The sequence below is a fragment of the Micrasema longulum genome, unplaced genomic scaffold (assembly GCF_059751315.1).
Source record: "Micrasema longulum isolate JH-2025_06_02 unplaced genomic scaffold, ASM5975131v1 h1tg000376l, whole genome shotgun sequence".
In the NCBI taxonomy this organism is placed as follows: domain Eukaryota; kingdom Metazoa; phylum Arthropoda; class Insecta; order Trichoptera; family Brachycentridae; genus Micrasema; species Micrasema longulum.
This window is the reverse complement of record NW_028277577.1, coordinates 381,731-401,499: the sequence shown is the minus strand read 5'-3', so window position 1 is coordinate 401,499 and position 19,769 is coordinate 381,731. Positions and strand designations below refer to the sequence as shown.

Below are 19,769 nucleotides of genomic sequence, written 5' to 3'. Positions count from 1 at the left end.
TTCTGAGTGAGCGAACAAGCATAACGGCATTCGATTAAAAGATGATAAGTATCATGCGTAAAAGCTCGAGTTTTATTACCGACAAGGTTAACATGGAGTATTTTTTGAGAAAGGTGTTTTTTCAATATTTCATTGTCTCTGGGCACCGATTAAGGAAGTTTTCTTCAATTGTCCGGAAACAAAAATCAAATGTTCGGTCAAACCGAATCAAATGTGTATATCATTTGTATAAAGAATATCGATATGTCTTCGTCAGTAACCTATAAAGTAACATGTTTTAAAAAGGTTATATATTATTTTTGGTATGGACAATTTAAGATAACTCCGTTAAATTCCTATTATAATACGAGCCCCGGGCCCCGAAAGCAGAAAGTTCAGGGAGGATTATTTTGTTTTACTCTAATTACTGAGTATTTTTGTTTTACTTTTTTTTTGGATTTAAATATTGTATTGTTATTTTTCCGGTTTACGTTTGGCTTGAATTAATTTTTTGTCGTATATTATTTATTTATAAATATATTTAATTTTTTAAATCATACAAACACATACAAAAAAAATATATAACGTATCCCTAACTCTATGAGCCAACTCTATGATACAACATAATGGAAAGTGGAAGCATTCATCTTTTTGAAGAATACTAAAAATAAAAATTATTACGTGAACATCAATTTTAATAAACATCTGAACAACACGCTTAAAAGTATATGGATCTATGCAATGTCTCGCAGCAGTCTCCTGCAATGATCTCTTCCGTTAGACAAAATCCAAACTTGAACACTAAAAACGGCTTTCGTTTTGGAGAACTTGGTATGTTCATCCAAAACACTGAACTCTCTAGGGGTCACAGAAGAGAAATTTATCTGAGCAAAAGTCGTAAGTGTTTTTGGTATCAAATAATTTAAAATCACGGGAAAACCTCGTACGAGCATTCTGCTGGGATCTCCTCTAGTAACCGCATGACCAAAAATGTGTCAATTACTCTTTGATTTTTTTTTGCATAAACGTATCAAACTAAATAAATGAAAGCGTATTTTTTTTTAAACTGCAATAGAAAGTTAACATAGTTAGATATCTTATAGTGTCCATTTCTTCCCTTAAATATGTACACTATATAATTTGCTATCTTCGTTGACTACCTGTACTTGAGCATATTAAAAAAATATAGTCATATTTGTTTTTTCATGGTGGAAATTAGATTCCACTTTATAGACAATTATAAATAACTCTGTTTTTGTCTATAAAGAAACATCGATTTATTCAAACGAAATTGTGAATATTTGTAAAAAAAAGTTAAGTATCTTCGTTGTTATCATGTAACTGAACTTAAAAAAAACATTAAATATACACATTTTCGTACTAAAATTCGATTGTATTTTAAAGACAATTGAAGATAACTCTGTTAACTTCCCATTGTAATCAGAGCCCTGGACTAGCACCCGATGGATCGCAAGACTGACTTACTTGGACTTCTTAAGTTGTTGGTGGGTAGTATTCATTGTTTTTGCCAATCTTGACGCATAACGTAGGCAATTAACAATGTTAAAATCTTTCGAATTTCCTTTCCATTATAATTCTTACACAAAATCAATTTATTTCAGCTGAATAAGATACAGTTCTCATATTTTCACACTTCTTTTGACATTACGTTTTAAGACGTGTCCTAAAGAAAGCCTTCCGAATCCCACGTTATTTTACTATTGAGTAAATAGTTTAACAAAATGGCTGCCAAGTGGAAAATGCGTGTTTTCACTTTCAAAACAGGCAAAAAATGTGTTGGAAGGATGTTAAACATCAAAATATGGCAGCCCATGCCAGTTGTTGAAAATTTGAAAAAAAATCCATAGATCTGCATATCTTTGAAGATGGTAAGCAATTTTTATAATGTAATCATTACTTATTTATTTAAATATATTTAAAAAGGTTGACTTACAGAAATAAATGATTTCATTGAAAAAGTAATTTGGATCTCTTTTATTTTAATTTTATTTATTATAAACGTCCAGAGGGCTTTTACTTGACAGGTACAAAATTACGATTCAAGCGTTTCATTACTGAAAGTAATATTTACATGTGTATCATATTGTTTATGTAGTAGACAAAGTAATTGTTATTTTTGTTAATAAACCATGATTATTAATATTATTTATAAAACTTAAAAAATCACGGCGCCGATAATACGATACATATTTTTTTTTTTTTTTTACTTAATTTGATAGTCTATGAACAATAAATAAAAAAATCACTGAGCTTCCGCATTCCTGACAGCATTTGCCACCTAATTAACTCGTTCGTAGTCAATCCTTCCCTGGAGGATTTTTGTTAGTTAAGCGTTGCTGCTTTTCCAAGTTCAAATAGGGACTTATACCATTAGTTTTGCCGGACAGAAGACTCATATTGTTTTCTGAATTTCTAACATTATCCACAAATAATACTCCATTTCTATTTTTATTAAATCCGCGCTAAATTTAAAGCGAATCATAAGAAATGAGTGGTTGAGATTTCTCTGAATTTTTCCTCATTAAAAAATGACTTATGTGTAAGTACGTTTTCCTGTTTCCGACCTACGAGGTACGAATACAGTCCGACATGTTTATTTCAGTCCCGTCGCGTGAGCAGATCTGTCAGAAGTCACGAGGATGACGTCACTTCATTCAGGCTCGGAATAATTGTTTTCGGAAACATCAATTTGCATCGAAATAGAACGATTATAGAAACTTATTATAAAGGTACATACACACATTCGGCTTGCCCACGGCATACCGCACCGCACACCGCATCTGAGGACTTAAGTCTCCTTGCGGCGCGGCGGCGGCGCCCACATACAAGGAAAAATTGCTCGGTGTCGAACGAGAAAAACTGAACGTCCGTAATATGGTAGCCTTTTTGTAAAGCCAATCGACAGGCTTAAAAAAGCTCATGTGGACGGCATTAAAGATATTAAGGTACATTATTTGATAGCCTTGTCATTTTTGTATCGAAAGAAGGTATCCAAAAGAAAAAGAAGGAAGCAAATTCTTCTCTGACCACGTGTATTGATGTACACGGTTTTTCAGAGCCAGACGAAGAACATTCCTCATGGTAAGCTTTAAAAAATTCTTAGATTTTTTTTCCAAAAATTTATTACAAAAAAAACACTCATATAATCATCATTCATAAACCAAGAAGGTGTTTGTATAGGGCCTGCCAGTCCGAGAATATAAGTATGTACTCCATTTTGAGATATGATTTTTTTTTTTATTTTTTTTTTTTTTTAAAATAGGATTTTTTTTCAAGCTTACCATGAGGAATTTCCCACTGAAGTTTTGCGGTCTGACCCTGAAAAACCGTGTATGTGTATACACTATATGCAGTACTAAGCACCTGTCTCGTGTTCCATTCAATCTAAGTTCGAGCACCTAATTTGTAGTCAGTAAACGTGGAGCAGCATAACAAGCTTTCACAATTATTTTTTTTATTTTTTAAAATGATTCATTTATCTTTTTGTTCATAATGTTATTTGTACATTGGCGGGCTTATTGCTAAATGGCTATTTCCCCCAACAAACCAATAAAATAAGTGTTTTTTTTTTATAATTCAAGTTACAAAACGTATTCAATAGAAAATAAAAATAAAAAAGCCAAATAAATGTACATAACAATAAAAATAAATGTATTTGTTTATAAAATTTCTTTAATCAATACCTTTACTCAATGGGGAAAAGGAAAAAAAAGGAAACAGGAAAGGAGAAGAGATTAAGGAAAGGTAAGGAGATGTTTCTAAAGAAAGAGTTTCTAAAGTGTTTCTAAAGACGTGATTTAAACAGATATACTCTAGTAACATCTTTGATGGTGGATGGGAGATGATTTCACAGTCGAGCCGCATGGACACTATATGAGTAAAGCAAGGGTTTCCTAGGACAGCGGTGCCCGTATCTTAACGGCCGTAGTGAACGGTGATGCGGTGGAGCGCCGTCGTAACGGTGACTAGGCTAGTAAAGTAAAAAATATTTTTTACTACAATAAGGGAAATATAAAATTTAAAACCTTAAGAGGGAGGCGGTGGCAGAGAAAATTGATAAATAGGTATTTGTGCATAAATTTTCTGTCACTCTCTCGCAAATGACTCCCCCCGATATTGTGTGAAAAAAACAACTGCACGTCGGACTGATTATGCCTAACGAATTGAGGTTTCATTGTCCCGTTTTCCGCACCTTAAAACTGAACCGATTTAGTTTGAGTATTAAAAGTAAATTTTCTGTTTCGTCACGTTTTTGGTTTCATTTGATGGCAGGCATTGTTATTTCCTGTCAACGATTTTTCCATGTGAATACAAATCTCAAAGCTGTTAATTCGTTTATTATATTTGTGAGAAAACCCATCTCAATTTTTGCTTTTCTTCCAAGAAAAATGAGCCATTGGATCATTTCCAATACTCCGGCGATACTTGTACTAGCTTGTTTTATACTTGTACTACAAATTTGCGAACACTTAGTAAAAGTGAATGTATTGACGCATTAATAATAAACAAATAAATATCAGTAATTTGACTACATTGTAAATATTACTTGTATCAATATCATTAAATATTTTCTAGTTACTTTACGTGACTAGCAACATGTGCAAATTTCAATTTTCGCTTTCGTCAAATATCCAGATAAAAGAAACAGTTTGTTTCCATCGTGGTAATTTTACACGCGCTATTTAGAGCACACCTTTTCAATTCATTTTCATTTTTTCGTTGTTTATGGGCAAGTATGACGTCAATAGCGCTTTTGCACTAAAATAATTGATTTCGTATTTTTAGCGTGATCTCCATGTCAATAAATAATATAAAAATACTTTTAAAGATAAAAAAGAAAAATAAAATAATATTCTTAAGTAATATATGTCAAATAAAAATGTATATAGTTCATTTTAGTAAATAAAAATGTGATGATGATTTGAACTCAACTTAAAATTCATAGGGGAAATTCCAATCTACTCGCATTTAAAGGTTTTGTATTTTATAGTTTTTTTTAATGTTGGTGCCATAGAATTAAAATAGTCCAGAAACCGCATACGCACATCAAACAGAAGGCGACTCAACTACTCATAAATGAGTAGGTTTACGTTTTGACCCATTAGTTTCTTTGTAGACGTCGCTCAGTACGCTACTCCTGATTTGAATCCAACTATGCCGTGTTGTGTCCTTTTAAAATGTAAAAATACTGCTAGGATCTTAAAGAAGGATGGCATTACATTTCATTTGTAATTAGCAAATAAACGTGTAAGTTGCAAATATATTACTTAAAAATAGAATTATTTTTCCATCTGTCGATTGTCGAAGAAACAAAATGTAAATTTCGTTAGTGTTGCCAGGGTAGTATTTTTTTTTACCCCACTTTGCTCATCTAATGAAAGAACTAATGAAAATTAGACCTCGAATTAAACAACGCCGTGGGAGACATTTGAACGACATTATCTTTAAAACATTGAATATTATTTAACATTTATAAAAATATCCGTTTTATGTAAAACAAAATTTGTTTTATATTTTAAGTTCAAAGTTCATTAATTCAAATACTCTTATTAAATGACCCTTTACTTATCTACTCTGTTGTGTCAATCAATGTTTCCGCGGGCAAAATAAAATTTTAGAGAAATTAACAGATTGCTTTTTTTTACATTACATTTGTCTTATGATTATTTTTTTTTCCCATAAAGCAACATTACCCGGCGACTTCTCGAATGCGCGCGGCGAAAGTAAGGCATGGTGGGGGAATTATTGGACACAGTCCGATGTATTCAAATATGATTCTACACTCCTTCTGGACTATGGCTGGTGTGGCCGTTTTTTATTCTTCTTCATTATTTTACACAAAATTGGTCAATAATTCTTAACATCTTCACCGTACACTGCGCAAACAGAAGAAGGACTCGAAAACGCTCACTTTCGTCCACTTGACATTCTATTTTGAAGGTTTATAATCAAATCAAATAATGTCTGTAACGAAAAGCAAATACAATATCTTGTAGAGCAGAATATTTTCTTTCGAATGACGCATAACTTTCATAATTTTATTTTATTTTTAAAATCTACGATTCATCTGTCATCACATATTAACACTATTAACAGACGTAATTTCGTGTACTGTTGTGTACGATCCCCTTTACGGAAACAAATTAAACGTTATATGACAAATACAGTTCAGAAGACGAATTTTGTATAAATACTTGACACGAATTCTAAAATTTCCTACTTGTTCTCAAATCTTATTTACTGACAAAGATATTTGAAATATCGTGCAGCAAGAAATTTAAGTTTCTTTTCTCGCTACAAAACAAAGCAATTTATATTGCTCCTCTTTTGTTCGAAAAATGTTACAAACTATTTTTATTTCTTTGGTGTGGGGGTCAGCGCTATATAAACTCCTGACGTCACTGCTACCTTCTTCTTCTTCTTCTTTGTCTTCTTATGGATCTGATGATCTGTTCAACTTGGACTACTCAGTCTCTCGCGAAGAGGCACAACTATCATTCCATCGCCTAGGGGGTCTTCCAGGTGGGTGCCGTTCGGAAAGCAATTCTTCGGTTGCTATGGACACCAGTCTATCTCTGCTCATTCTGTTTGTGTAGTCTCTCCAAAATATTCCACTGGATCTGCTCCAGTGCACTATATCTTCGATTTCGCACGTTTAATTTCTGACCCGGTCGCGCAGAGTATTTTCGGTAATCGATCTAAAGACCCTCATTTCTGATGTCCCTAGCAACTTCAACCCTGCGACCTGTGAAGATCTATTGTGATTAGAAACTAAGTTAAAACCTTAATTTTTATCATTATAAATAGGGCACTTCATTGGTTCACCAAATGCAGCGTACCTTGATCAACTTTTGCTCGAAGGAATAGTAACCAGTTTTACGGTTTCGATGACAGTTCAGTGACAGTAAAATATTGCAGTGTAAAACTATCGTTTTAACCAATTTTTTACGTTGTTTTTTTTTAGTTAAACAGAAAACTTCAAGTATAATGGGCTAATTAATCAATTATTGCACTACAAGGATAACTTATAATATCTTTGATCGATTTCACTTTTCAGGATTTTTACCTGAGAGAAGCCATCGCGTTGAAAACACTTTTCCGGGTCTCGTTCTATTTTACAGACAGATTTAAGACAGTCGACTTTATTTTCATCCGCCCAGATAAGTACTTTTTCATTATTCTCATCATTGAGCCCACGTTTACAATAAAAATACAATAACTTCAAGGAGAAAAAAAATTAATTATTTTTTACTTATTTTTTACTCCTTTTTTAACATAGTATAAGCACATAAATTATATCACATTTTCTCAATTTCATGAGACTAAAGGTTTAGTGGCTTATGGTTAACTAATACAAATATATTTTATATCAAAAAATAGAAGAATATTAAAATAAAAGCAATATAATATATACAAGATGATGTATGCAAGAGAAGCGATTTGCTGATGAATGTCGATAAATCGAATGTGATGGTTTTTGAAAGAAATGAAAGTATGACTAAATGTGAAATCACTGTGAATGGAGTTATACTAAAACAAGTAGAGGAATTTGTGTATCTGGGAAGTATGTTCACTAGGGATGGAATGACTGAGAAAGATATTGAAAGGAGGGTGAGTGCCGGGAACAGAGTGAACGGTGCACTTAAATCGACTTTGGCAAATAAATGCTTGTCACAAGAGGCAAAATTGGCAGTTCACAACGGAGTCCTGGTCCCGTCCCTGATGTATGGCAGCGAAGTATGGACTTGGAAAAACAGGGATGAAAGTAGGCTGAATGCTGTCGAAATGCGATCTCTCAGGCGAATGTGTGGTAAAACTATGTACGATAGATGCACAAACGTTGAGATCCGTAGATTATGTAAGGCTGAGACAAGCATTATCGACAAAATCAAGAAAGGAGCTCTGCGCTGGTTTGGACATGTAGAACGAATGGACAGCGAGAGAACGGCTAAGAATATTTACAATGCGAATGTTGATGGATGCAGAAATAGAGGAAGACCGAGAAAGACATGGCATGACCAAATCCAACAAATACTCAAAGATGGACTTGTCAAAAGTCGGAATAATCGGCGCGCGTGCATGAGAAGATGTACGAATGTAGAGGAAGCGAGATCTGTATGCAAAGATAGAGTGTTGTGGCGTTCTATTCTCTCTGCCTACCCTTACGGGGAAACGGCGTGATGGTTTGTTTGTTGTTTGTGTTTGTTTGTAATATATACAAAGAAGGGCATTTTGAGGGTTGAAAAAAGCACAAATATGAAGAAAAAGTCATAAAATGCTGTAAACCTTAAGTCATTGCATACTTTTTAAACATTTTATTGAAAAATATTCCTTTGTGCCTAGTCTCTTATGTTATAATTTTTTGGTAAATAAATTTTGATCCATTGTTCAATTTTTATATTAAAATCATGATCAATGAGCCAATTGCAGATTACTATCATTTTGATCTCTTACAAAAAAATAAAAAAAATAGTAAAAATGGTTTGTTCAGTTGTGAGAGCGAGGGTAAGTTAATGTTAGTGTGAGGGTATTTATGTGTGTGAAAATGCGCAAACAGATGCAGGTTCAATAAATAAAATAGAATATTACAGTTGAACAATCGCGTTATTATGAATAACCCAAATATTTCAAATTTGTTACCATTTTCGTTCAGTTTTAAATAAAATAAAATAAATCATTAAGTTAAAATAACCTTGTAGGAAAATGAGCTACAATTTGTGGTAGAGTGGGATGCGAACCTCGCACCTCTTGATCCGGAGTATACACATTAGCACGGGGCGATAACCGATCTCATTGCTTAATGCATTTATACAACTCTAATTATAAAAGTCATTGTAATCAGTGGTTTATAAGATGTCACGCGTTTTTGTGTTGTTTGTAAGTTGGCAGTAGGCAGTTGGCAGCTAGACAAGTCTGAGAACAACTCACCGCCACGTGGAATGTGCTAAAGAGCACAATATTTTAACCGCGCACGTGCAAACACATTAATTAGTATCACACCACACCGCATTATGTAAACATAGCGCAGTTAGACAATTAAAACTTATAATTTGACCCGTCTTTGTCGTATTGTTAACTCAAGACAAGATCTGGACTTTTTTGGTTTAAGTTTACAACGATTTAAACGAGCACTAAATAATGTTATAGTCCAGATCTTGTCTTGATGTCCCTTATGTTTGTCAATGCTTCTTTTCTTATTTTTTTAATGTTTTAAACTATTTTTTTAGTAATCGAGAATCTTCGCTGCACACTTACCGTATTTTTGAGAAACTTCGCTGTACATTTACCGTATTTTCGATAAACTTCGCTGTACATTTATCGTATTTTCGAGAAACTTCGCTGTACATTTACCGTATTTTGCGGAAGATTTTTTTTACATTTACATCTACATTTTTACATATTTTTTTTGCACCACAACAGACCAGGAGGCCTAATTACAGTTATTATTATTATTATTATCAATTAATATTTAAACCCTATAAATTGTATACATGAACAATGTCCGTTAATAAATAAATAATAATAATAATATTACTGTGGTATAAAAACACGTGTTTCTGTCATTATTTTGTATCGGTCACGCCGGGAATCGAACACGGAACCCGATGCATGATACACCGGAACCTCTTTTTGACAGAGGATACGTTCCATGCAGTACATTATGATGGAGAAATTCCGGGGGTGAAGCACCCTCCTGAATTTTCCCATCCACCGACCAGATGAGCCGAGCCGAGCAAAGCATGAGACATTAAAACCTTTTACCAAAGCAAATCTCCTGCATCCCTCGTGCCCTATGCACCACACGAATCCTCGAATAAAACACATTTTCTCACTCAACATTTGTTTATTATAATATTCTTAAAATATAAACTATGATTAAGACAAAAAAATGTGACGAAGTACCTGTGTAGATTTATTCGTCACAACATTTTCAAAAAATATACTAAAAAAAGAACAGTGAATTGGTTTCCTTGTGCAAAAATCATTTCGAGATTTATAAAGGAGTTTTCCATTCATTGTACGCTGTTTTTAATTTTTAATGTGTAATGGAAACAAAAAAAATATAAAATTGTAACAAAGATTATTCACTGTCACCCTTTCCTTGCATTCATATAGTACAAGATTTTCAGCCAAAACCGAATTTCGACTTCTGTTCTAGTTTCGTCCGAAACGGAAACCGAAACTTATTTAAATAAGTTAAAATTTACTTCATAGCACTTAAAATAGTTAGGCGTTTTTATTGTTATACATTAGAAGTTCATTTAATTAAGTGTCGAATAAAATACACAATTAAATAAAAGGCGTAAATTATTGAGTAAATTTTATTTATTTATAGCGCTTTTTTGTTCGTTGTTATGCTATACTATACTTATAATTTACACGTAACAGTTCTTAAATATACGCTACTGGAACTTTGACTTTATTGCGTATAAAAGAACTACAAAAATGTAAATATGAAAGATCTTAGAAATTAATAGTCAACAAATCACAAAATCAGTCTAGTTTTTTTATTTTAATGTAAGACAATGGCAATATTTGAGTTTGTCCAAATGTTTGTAGACAAAAGACTTGATTTCACCCCCAAGGGAGTCATTAGGATTAACAAATTACAACAGATATGGAGAATACCTTAAAGAAGGGAATGTGGAAGTCTAGGTATTTACAGGGCTTATGACTTGTTACGAACATTGGGACAAACTCAAATATTTTTATAAAACCAACTGGTCCAAGAAGAAGTTTAAAAATCGGAAAATTGTTTTTAGGCGTTGCCTAGTATGTGAAATAATTCAGTCAGAGAATCTCTTCACAACAATAAAGGTTTTAGCTCTCAACTTCACTAAAATCAACAGATGGAAGAATTGAAGAAATGTTTATTTATTTATTTATTTACATACATATATTTACTGCACATTATTTGAGACATAAGTCCCAACTCCATAGGACTAAAAGTCATGTGTTGAGATGGGACTAATGGATGTTCAAACATAGGCAAAATGATGAATGTTACACAGTATGTAAAGTGGTTACTTGAACCAGCCAATGACAGGTCGTAAGCCCTGTAAATGCCCAGACTTCCATATTCCCTTCTTTAAGGTATTCTCCATCCCTGTTGTAATTTGTTAGACAATGGCAAAACAATAACTAATTATTTCAATGGGCAATAATCCTGTCAGCCGGACGTAATCCGACACGATCCTACCGCAGGTTTCGTTTGAGCGAAGTTTCGGCCAATTTTTGGCCGAAACTGAAACCGTGGACGAAACACGTTTTATTGGCCGAAACTGATCGCAACTGAAACTTCGGTCAATCGCCAACGCCTAATGAGTAAAAGAGCGATGTAGGGAATTTAATAAACGAAAATTATTACTAATACTGTTATCCATTGTTAAATTGATGTTCAATTTTTTAAATTTCATTTTTGTATCTTGTTATTTTGAAATCATACAGCAAAAGGTTACATTGTATTTATTTTTAAATGATGCTTATTTTCTACAGGATTTCGTGATTGAAGCTAAAGTCTAACTTTATGTAATCTATCGTTTGTCATACCCTCAATTTAAAATCAGGAAATATAATATGTAACATTTGCTTAGTTAGAATGTACGTTTACAGCGCCCTTGAGGTGATTTTTCACAAAAATAGCGCCATATAAATCAGCCAAATATTGTTTATTTATATTTTTAATTTTATTATTTTTTAACGCCCATAAATAAGGCTTTTACATGTTAACAGCATAACGTTTTCAAAAAGACAGTATAAAGAAATAAAATATAGAACAGTGTTTAGAAGTACAGTTGGTAGGTATAAAAAATAGAAAGAAGCTGTAAAAGAGAAGCTGTTACGTGTAAGAAATACAGTTTAAATCTTTAAAGCAGCTAGGTACATATTGCAAACAGCAAATTGATTTATATTTGAAATACATTGATTTTTTTAATTTACCAGGCTCACATAAAAGACATCGATGTTGTTAGCATGTCGGTTCGAAAGTTCATGCATTCGTACTTCTTGTGAATTAGCGCTGTAATTGGTCGATGATTGACCGCAGTAGAATAATGTATTACATCGAGTGACAATAAAATTTATGAGTTGACAATAATCGAACATTGATGTTATTATTTTATATTTAAAAATCCAGTCATATCATTTTCTTCTGTTTTCTAATGTTTATCTTTTCAAATAATCATTTGAGTAAGTGTTATTTATATATTCAATCGGTATATTTAGTTTAAGATTGATAAAACTATTGATATATATGCAGAGCCCTACGCATCGATGGGTGCAGATATGGTCAAAAGAACAAGCTTAACTATTAAATAAATAATAATTTTCACAAATATTTCACTAAAGATAGAACTATTTTAAAAGTTAGAAATGCCGGCACGAAGTAAATGTATGTTTGTTTCTAAATTTAACACACAATTAGCAGAGTGCATCGTCCATATTTCTATTGGTCCGTTGCACTTTTCTTTTGCGTGGTGAACTTGCTGCAGTTTAACATTTATTCTTCATTTTAAGTCATTTATCTTGCGAATTTTACGAGCGACTCGCTAAAAATACTTTATCCACGCAGTACATTTAGGTAGAACCGACAGACCAATGAACGAATAATGTTTCTGAAAGGAAATAATGACAGAAGTATATTTTTATATTTTTTTAGTAAAACTTTATAAACCGTACATAAAAAATATAAAAAATGGACGATTCAGGTTGATCTTGTAAAAAAAGAGTCAGGCTCTTGTATTTGGCAAGTGAAAAAAAAAAAAGAAAGTAAAAAAATGTGTAACAAATAAACAATTAAAAATTGAAAAAAATTAACACTTTTTCAAAAAAAATAATTAATTAATATACACAGGCATATATATCCATATGTAAATAATATATATTTAAACACCTTGCTAGAATGAACCTTTCCAAAACTTCTAGATGTAGGTTCTGCAGTGCAGATGAGGAAACACCTATACACATATTATGTGAATGTGATGCTTTACATCATAAAAGGAGCCTCATCCTCGGGGGACCACTGGTTAAACCAGAGGATGTTAAAGAGCTCGCCCCCTACTTAATTGCCCGATATTTTACAGATCTGGGCTTGGAGTGGAGATTTAGCAAAATGTAATCTCTCGCCTTCCACACAGTAGCCTGGATCTTTATAGGCCTGGGCTTGGAGGGCGAGAACTATTCACGGGGACCGTCGCGCTAGATCTTCACAGGTTGCAGTGACGTCAGGAGCTTGTATAGCACTGACCCCCACCACTAAGAATAAGAATAAGAATATGCATTTATACCTACGTATACAATACATACGTTACATCTTTACATTCATCCATTTTATTATAAAAATACGGTTGATGTTAACTGTGGAAGGAAGGTTTCCTTTAATTTATTCTGAAATTTTTCGTAATTTATTTCTTCCTGTAGATTTTGTTGCAAATGATTGGAAAGCTTTTTTTTTTTTTATTTGAAAATTTATTTATAAACCCTTACGGATTATAACATTCATTTTCCAAAAAATAATATAAACATTTTTCATTCATACTCTGTTGTTCAGAGTCTTTTGTTTAGTTTTGTCTGGTAGTTTATTGTATAATTTCAGTCCCTGGTTCATTAGTCTTGATTGTCCTTGTCTTGTTTTAGAAAGTTGTATATGGTATTTGTCTGATATTCTCGTATTATGTCCATGTTGACTACAATTTTTTACAAGTTTTAGTTCTTCGTCTATAATTACATTAGTGGCCAATTTATGGATAAATTTTAATGATTTTAGTTGAAAGAGTTCAGTTATATTTAATTGCTTAGTTTGTTTAAAAAGTTCTCTAGTTGCAATTAGATAAGGAAGGTCATATACTTACATTAATATTTTATTTTGTTGTCTTTGTAGTCTGTTTATGTCACTCTGTTTATGTCCCTTCCCATATACGTATAGTGATGTTCAGCCGTAGTAGTTTTTATTCTCTGTAGAACGAGAAATCCTGTTCTTTCCCGCAATACGGTGCACAAACTTTTTATGTTCAAGGTACACCTACCATATCAAGAAATTATTGAGGTTCACCAAAGAAAAAAGCAATGTTTATTTAATAATTATTTATTACTAAAATCAATATGCCTAATATGAAAAGATGTTTAGTGAGAAATGTGAGCCTGTTCAACTGAGCACCGGCGATCAAAATTTGGAGCAATCGTTGATTAAGCTGCTCTCATCTCTTCGTCGATCGTCTCTGAGCGTTATTTTTTTTCGATATAATAGTAGAAAGAGTTGAAAATCACAATTCGCATAAGTAGGTTGTGGCAAATGGTAATAGAATTGCAACAGCACGCTTTGTAAGCAGTGGATACTCATTTTTTATATGCAGCTAAAAATATGCTAGCTCTACTTCGGAAAATTTAAGTTTTAATGTCCGATCAGTTTTTAACTCTATAAACTCTTTCTGCTCGTTTATCGGTAAGTGTCCAAGGGAATGTTATCTGACAATGGATTTCGTACCCAATCCATAGGTCGTAGGTCACACATAGGAAAATAACAGTTCATTTTTTTTGCTAATAGCCCCAAGTGTTTCACTATCAAAGCCTGCACTTTTTTTCTGAATCGGCAGCCATGACATTTGGAAACATTTCATTACTACTATTGACAGCGTGGCTGATCCATAAACTTAGCGCGAAAGCTTTCAATTTTGTCTGAAGACGTTAAAATATTAGAATTCCTGCCTTGCATTTTTCTATCGAGCTCATTTAAATGAGTAAATATATCCGCCAGATATGCAAGTTCGACTACCCATTCTTCTTTTTTAAATACAGAAGCAAAATCTGGGCTTCTAAAAACGTCTGGTCCTCATTTAGCACTTTTCCGCAAGAAAGTCATCAAACAGAAGTAACTGATGATCTGCTCCCATTTCCTGACATATTGCATTAAACAAACGAGAGTTCAGCGGTCGCGACTTGATGTAATTGGCAATTTTAACAACTTCTTGTAAGACAGACAACAATTCATCAGGCAGAGACTTCGTCATCAGTGCTTCCCCGTGTAAAACACAATGCACATTTTTAATATTAAGGTTTTTTCGGGTCGGCGATAGCTTGTGAGCGAGGCGCGCCACGCGGGTGAGGCTGACGCGCACCTCGCGCCCCTCGCGCACAAAGCGCCTCGCTCTTATAGCTCTACTTTTAGGTGTATTATCTTCATAGAAACCTTGACTTTTTTCCGCGGCACACCAACTGATGACCACGGTACACCAGTGTGCCGCGGCACACGCTTTGCGGAACAATGTTTTAGATGAGTGGGAATGACGTGTTTTTGTTTTACGTCAGTAGTCGACATAATAGGCCATTGTTTTTTTTCAGGTTTGTACTCACTCATCATCGAAATGAAGATTCCAGCCATCATCCTTCTGATAGCCCTTTCATCATCCACCAACTGGTTCTTACAGCAGTAAGTTTATCTGTGACATTAATATACAATTACCGATCTAATCAACTGACAAACGCATCAAATTTGTCCGAGATTCTAGCCACAGGATCACAACCCGATTCAAATTTTAATTTGTTTATCGTTTTAAGGACATCAAAATTTCATCAATAAGTTCATTATTTTTCTGAACTGTATATTTTAATTTTGTAATCTGTATAGTAATAAATATATTCAAAACAAATAAGAGCTGCAGATTTCTTAAAATACTATGCGAAAAATAAACTCTGATTTTCGAAAGATTGAGATTTTTTTTTAAAATTCATAAGCTATAATCCGGTTGCCTTTTTGTGCACAATTTATTTTGAAAAAATGCAAGTATAGAATGACACTTTCATTATACAATAAGTCCAACAATTATTACAAAATTCAGATAATACGTTTTTTAAAAATTAATGCAGTTTTATAATTTACAATAGGTTTAACTATTTTACTATATTTTATAAAAAAATATTTTATATTACAATTATGTTTTGTATTTTCAGAATAAAAGGAGACAGTAGTCTCCTATGTACTCCATGCAATGGCCCAGAATGTGAACTCACATACGGAACATGTTACTTCGGGACCTATAGAAATTTCTGCGGACAGCAAGAATGCGCAAAGGTATTTTCCATAGAATTAAGAATAGTCCAGAAGGAGCGTAGAATCATATTTGAATACATCAGACTGTGTCCAAAAATTCCCCCCCTAGCCCCACTTTTGCCGCGCGCATTCGTGATGTCGCCGGATAATAATGCAAGATGAGAAAAAACATAATCATAACACAAATGTAAGGTAAAAAAAAGCAATCTTTTAATTTCTCTAAAATTTTATTGTGCACGTGGAAATATTGATTGACACAACAGGGTAGATAAGTAAAGGGTCATTTATTAAAAGTAATTGTAAACATAAAACAAATTGTATTTTACATAAAACGGATATTTTTATATCATGTTTAATAATATTTGATGTTTTAAAGATAGTGTCGGTCAAATGTCCACTACAGAGTTGTTTAATCCGAGGTCCAATTTTCATTAATTCTCTCATTGGATGAGCAAAGTAGGGTAAAAAAATTTACTACCCTGGCAACACTAACGAAATGTCCATTTTGATTTCTTCGACAATCTGACAGATGGAAAAATAATTCAATTTTCAAGTAATGTATTTGCTACTTACGCATTCATTTGCTAATTACAAATGAAATGTGATCCCATCCTGTTTCTTCATGATCCTTGCAGTATTTCTACACTTTAAAAGGACACAATACGGCATAGTTGAATTAAAATCAGGAGTTGCATAATGAGCGACGTATACAAAGAAACTAATGGGTCAAAACATAAAACTACTCATCTATGAGTACCTCTCTCCCTAGTTGGTCCCTCGTGACTGAGTGTCGTGCTGCAGTCCTCTACTTGCTTCGGCACCCCGCATTTCTGAGAGCTGTCATAAACGAAGTGCTCGTTGCATTTTTTTTCTGGTCCCATCAGCGGATGGAAGACCTCTCGAGAAGGCATTTTTCTTCCCTCTTCGTGGCTGACTACAGCAAGCTTCTCCAGGCAATTTTCCTCTCTCCATAAGGAGAGACCAAAATAAGAGGTGACCAAAATATCGGAGAACTCTTCTGAGGCATATGGTCGAAAGTCTGTCCGTCAGCTTCAGTTTCTGAAGAATAGAGGCGTTGGTTAATCTGACAGTCCAGAGTATTCTTGGCGTATCTATCGATTCGAAAACACTCGTCCAGGGTTCTGATTCTATTTCACATACGGAACTGTTTTCTTCGTTCAAATCAATTATGCCTCCAACATTAGACATTTTATATACACAAACTGCCTCTTTACAATCGAGGCCCTTGCCTGGTTTTAATTTAATTTAATTTGTTTATTCAGAAAAACAACAGCAATACAAAATAATATACACAACATTATAAAAAATAACATAAAATAAAGTCAAATCAGTTTTCCAAAAATAAATACAATTTTAAAAATCCAGTTCAGTTAGATATCAATACATGTAAAAGTGCATGTGTGCGAGTTTTCGTGTGTGAGGATGCATGGGTAAGTGAGTGGAGTGTGGGTTTGGTAGGTGTGTGAATATGTGTGTGAGTGTATATGGGTGTGAGGGTGGGTTTATGGATAGGTTGAGTGTGTGTTTGATATGAGTGAATAGAAATAACTTAAATTAATCATGTAAAAATATTTTCCTTGCATAATAGTTTTTTAATTCTTGTTTTAAAAGTGAGTTTACTGCAGTTTACTTTATCTATGTTATTAAAAAATACATTATAATTACGCGCCAAGCGAATCAGAGGAGATTTCTGTGCATAGTTGGTGCGAACTGTAGGTACATGGAAAAGAAATAGATTCGTGTGACGGGTGCGGTAGCCAGGTACATTAAGGGCCAACTCAGAAACCAGAACAGAACTATCAAGACGTCTATTAAGAATGTCATGTAAAATCCCCATATCTAATACCAAACGACGAATATTATGTTTATGACAAGAAGTTTTATAGTTAAGGTCCGTAAATCTGGATCTCCAATCGAGATGTCTCAAAAATGTTTGTCTTATCTTGTCTGTGGAATACTGAGGAGACCGCACAGATGAGACATATTCAAGGAGACTGCGAACATAAGTGAAATAAATCAATGTGATACTACCAATAACATTATTTTTTTGTTTTATGGAAAAGCTTGTTACTCTCGAGTCAACTAACGTAGCAGCACATGTGTATCTTGGTTTGCCGAATCCAAGGCGCAAACAACCACCATTCCAATATTTTCTTCAGTTTCTCTCGTTTTTACATAAAAAACAATATTTTTTATTTGTGGGACCATTATATTCATTCATTTTGATTGTTTAAATAAATGTATAAAACGTCGGGAAAATTAATCCAGTAAAAGCACAATCACTTCATCCAAATGTTTCATTCTTATTGCAGCAAAAAAATAGAAAAAATAAACCATCAATCAGTAACTATTTCAAGCAGAGTATATTTACAAATTTTAAGTATTAATTTACATAAATAAAGTATTAAAAAATCTGCTTCTATAAAATATTCTTCTGGGTGATACCCTATGGTCAGAACACCCAAGTTAAGAGGTGAAAGGGCATTTAAAATACGAAGAAAAAGGGTGATACCATAAAAAATACTGAAAACAATCTATTTATTTTTTATATAACGGGGTACATTGTACGCAATTATTTTCGAAAATATACTTACAACATTTGAAAGCGCGCAAACTCGCGAAAATTGCAGTGTAATGGGAAAGAATACTACGTATCTATATTTTTATCAAAAGACATTAAGAGTCGCATTTGCCGACGTCTGCTATACTGTATTGTTATTGATATTTTATAATACATATACTTTCCTGATAATTAGACTCAATTCAATATTAGAACATTCATAAAATTGTGTATGTAATAGTTTGGATAAAAGAAATTAACAATTTAGTCAAATAATTTTATTTTATTTTATCGGTGAATAGCCGTGTACGAAAATGGGAAACAAGTTAATAGGAGAGCGGGAACCTCGGACCTCTTGATTCACAACTTGTCTACTGCCTTTGATTTTCCTTTTAAGTAAATTGATTTCCTCATCCAGGGTCCTAACCAGACATGCGGGGGACTGTTCGACCAGCGCGGACGGTGCGGAGACGGCCTGAGCTGCCGCTGCGGAGTTTGCACCGGCTGCTCTACCGATACGCTGGAATGCTATTACCGTCACTGCAGACCCGAGCCCCAAGAAGAGGGGGCCCGCCCGGCGCCCCACCCCGAGAGGTATCCCTTCGCCACCCTGGGCTGAGCTCCCTGAACTAGACACCGAACAATTTAAAGCAGGAAACGTTGAACTAAAAAACTTTAATTTACTTCAATGTTAATTTTTTTTAGTTTTTTCAACTTTTTCGGATTTAATAAAGACACTTACATTTTATTTAGATGCTTATTACATTTAACGTTTGGATATTTTTACTGTTAAATTAATAAAACATCATTTTTTTACACTCTATAAATACTTGGTCACACCATCGAATTTTAATTAAATATTCGACGATTCTTCCCGAAGTAATAAATATAATAATTTTCTATCACAAGATTATTAAAATCCGCAAATCATACATGGTAACTTTTATTATAATTTTTTAAATATCAATAAGTTAGTTTAATGAATCTGATACTATTTTTTATACATTGCATTTTTATATATTTAAACGAATTCGACATATATTTTTAAAAAAATTGTTAAAATTTCTAAAAAGTTAATATCTATGCATTTACAGGTCTTTTTAAAGGAATTGCATATTTTTTTGCCTCGCTTATTAGATACAG

The 19,769-nt window shown here is 33.3% G+C and overlaps 1 protein-coding gene across 1 annotated transcript; it reads left to right on the top strand.

Moving 5' to 3' along the window:
- Positions 1–8,478: 8,478 nt before the first annotated feature.
- LOC148282109 (uncharacterized) lies at positions 8,479–19,245 on the top strand. The gene is made up of 5 exons (XM_088225631.1): positions 8,479–8,505; positions 15,072–15,222; positions 15,337–15,424; positions 15,946–16,066; positions 19,045–19,245. Exons 1-5 carry the CDS (start codon positions 8,479–8,481, stop codon positions 19,243–19,245), a joined length of 588 nt encoding a protein of 195 aa, XP_088081757.1.
- The last annotated feature ends 524 nt before the right edge of the window (positions 19,246–19,769 follow it).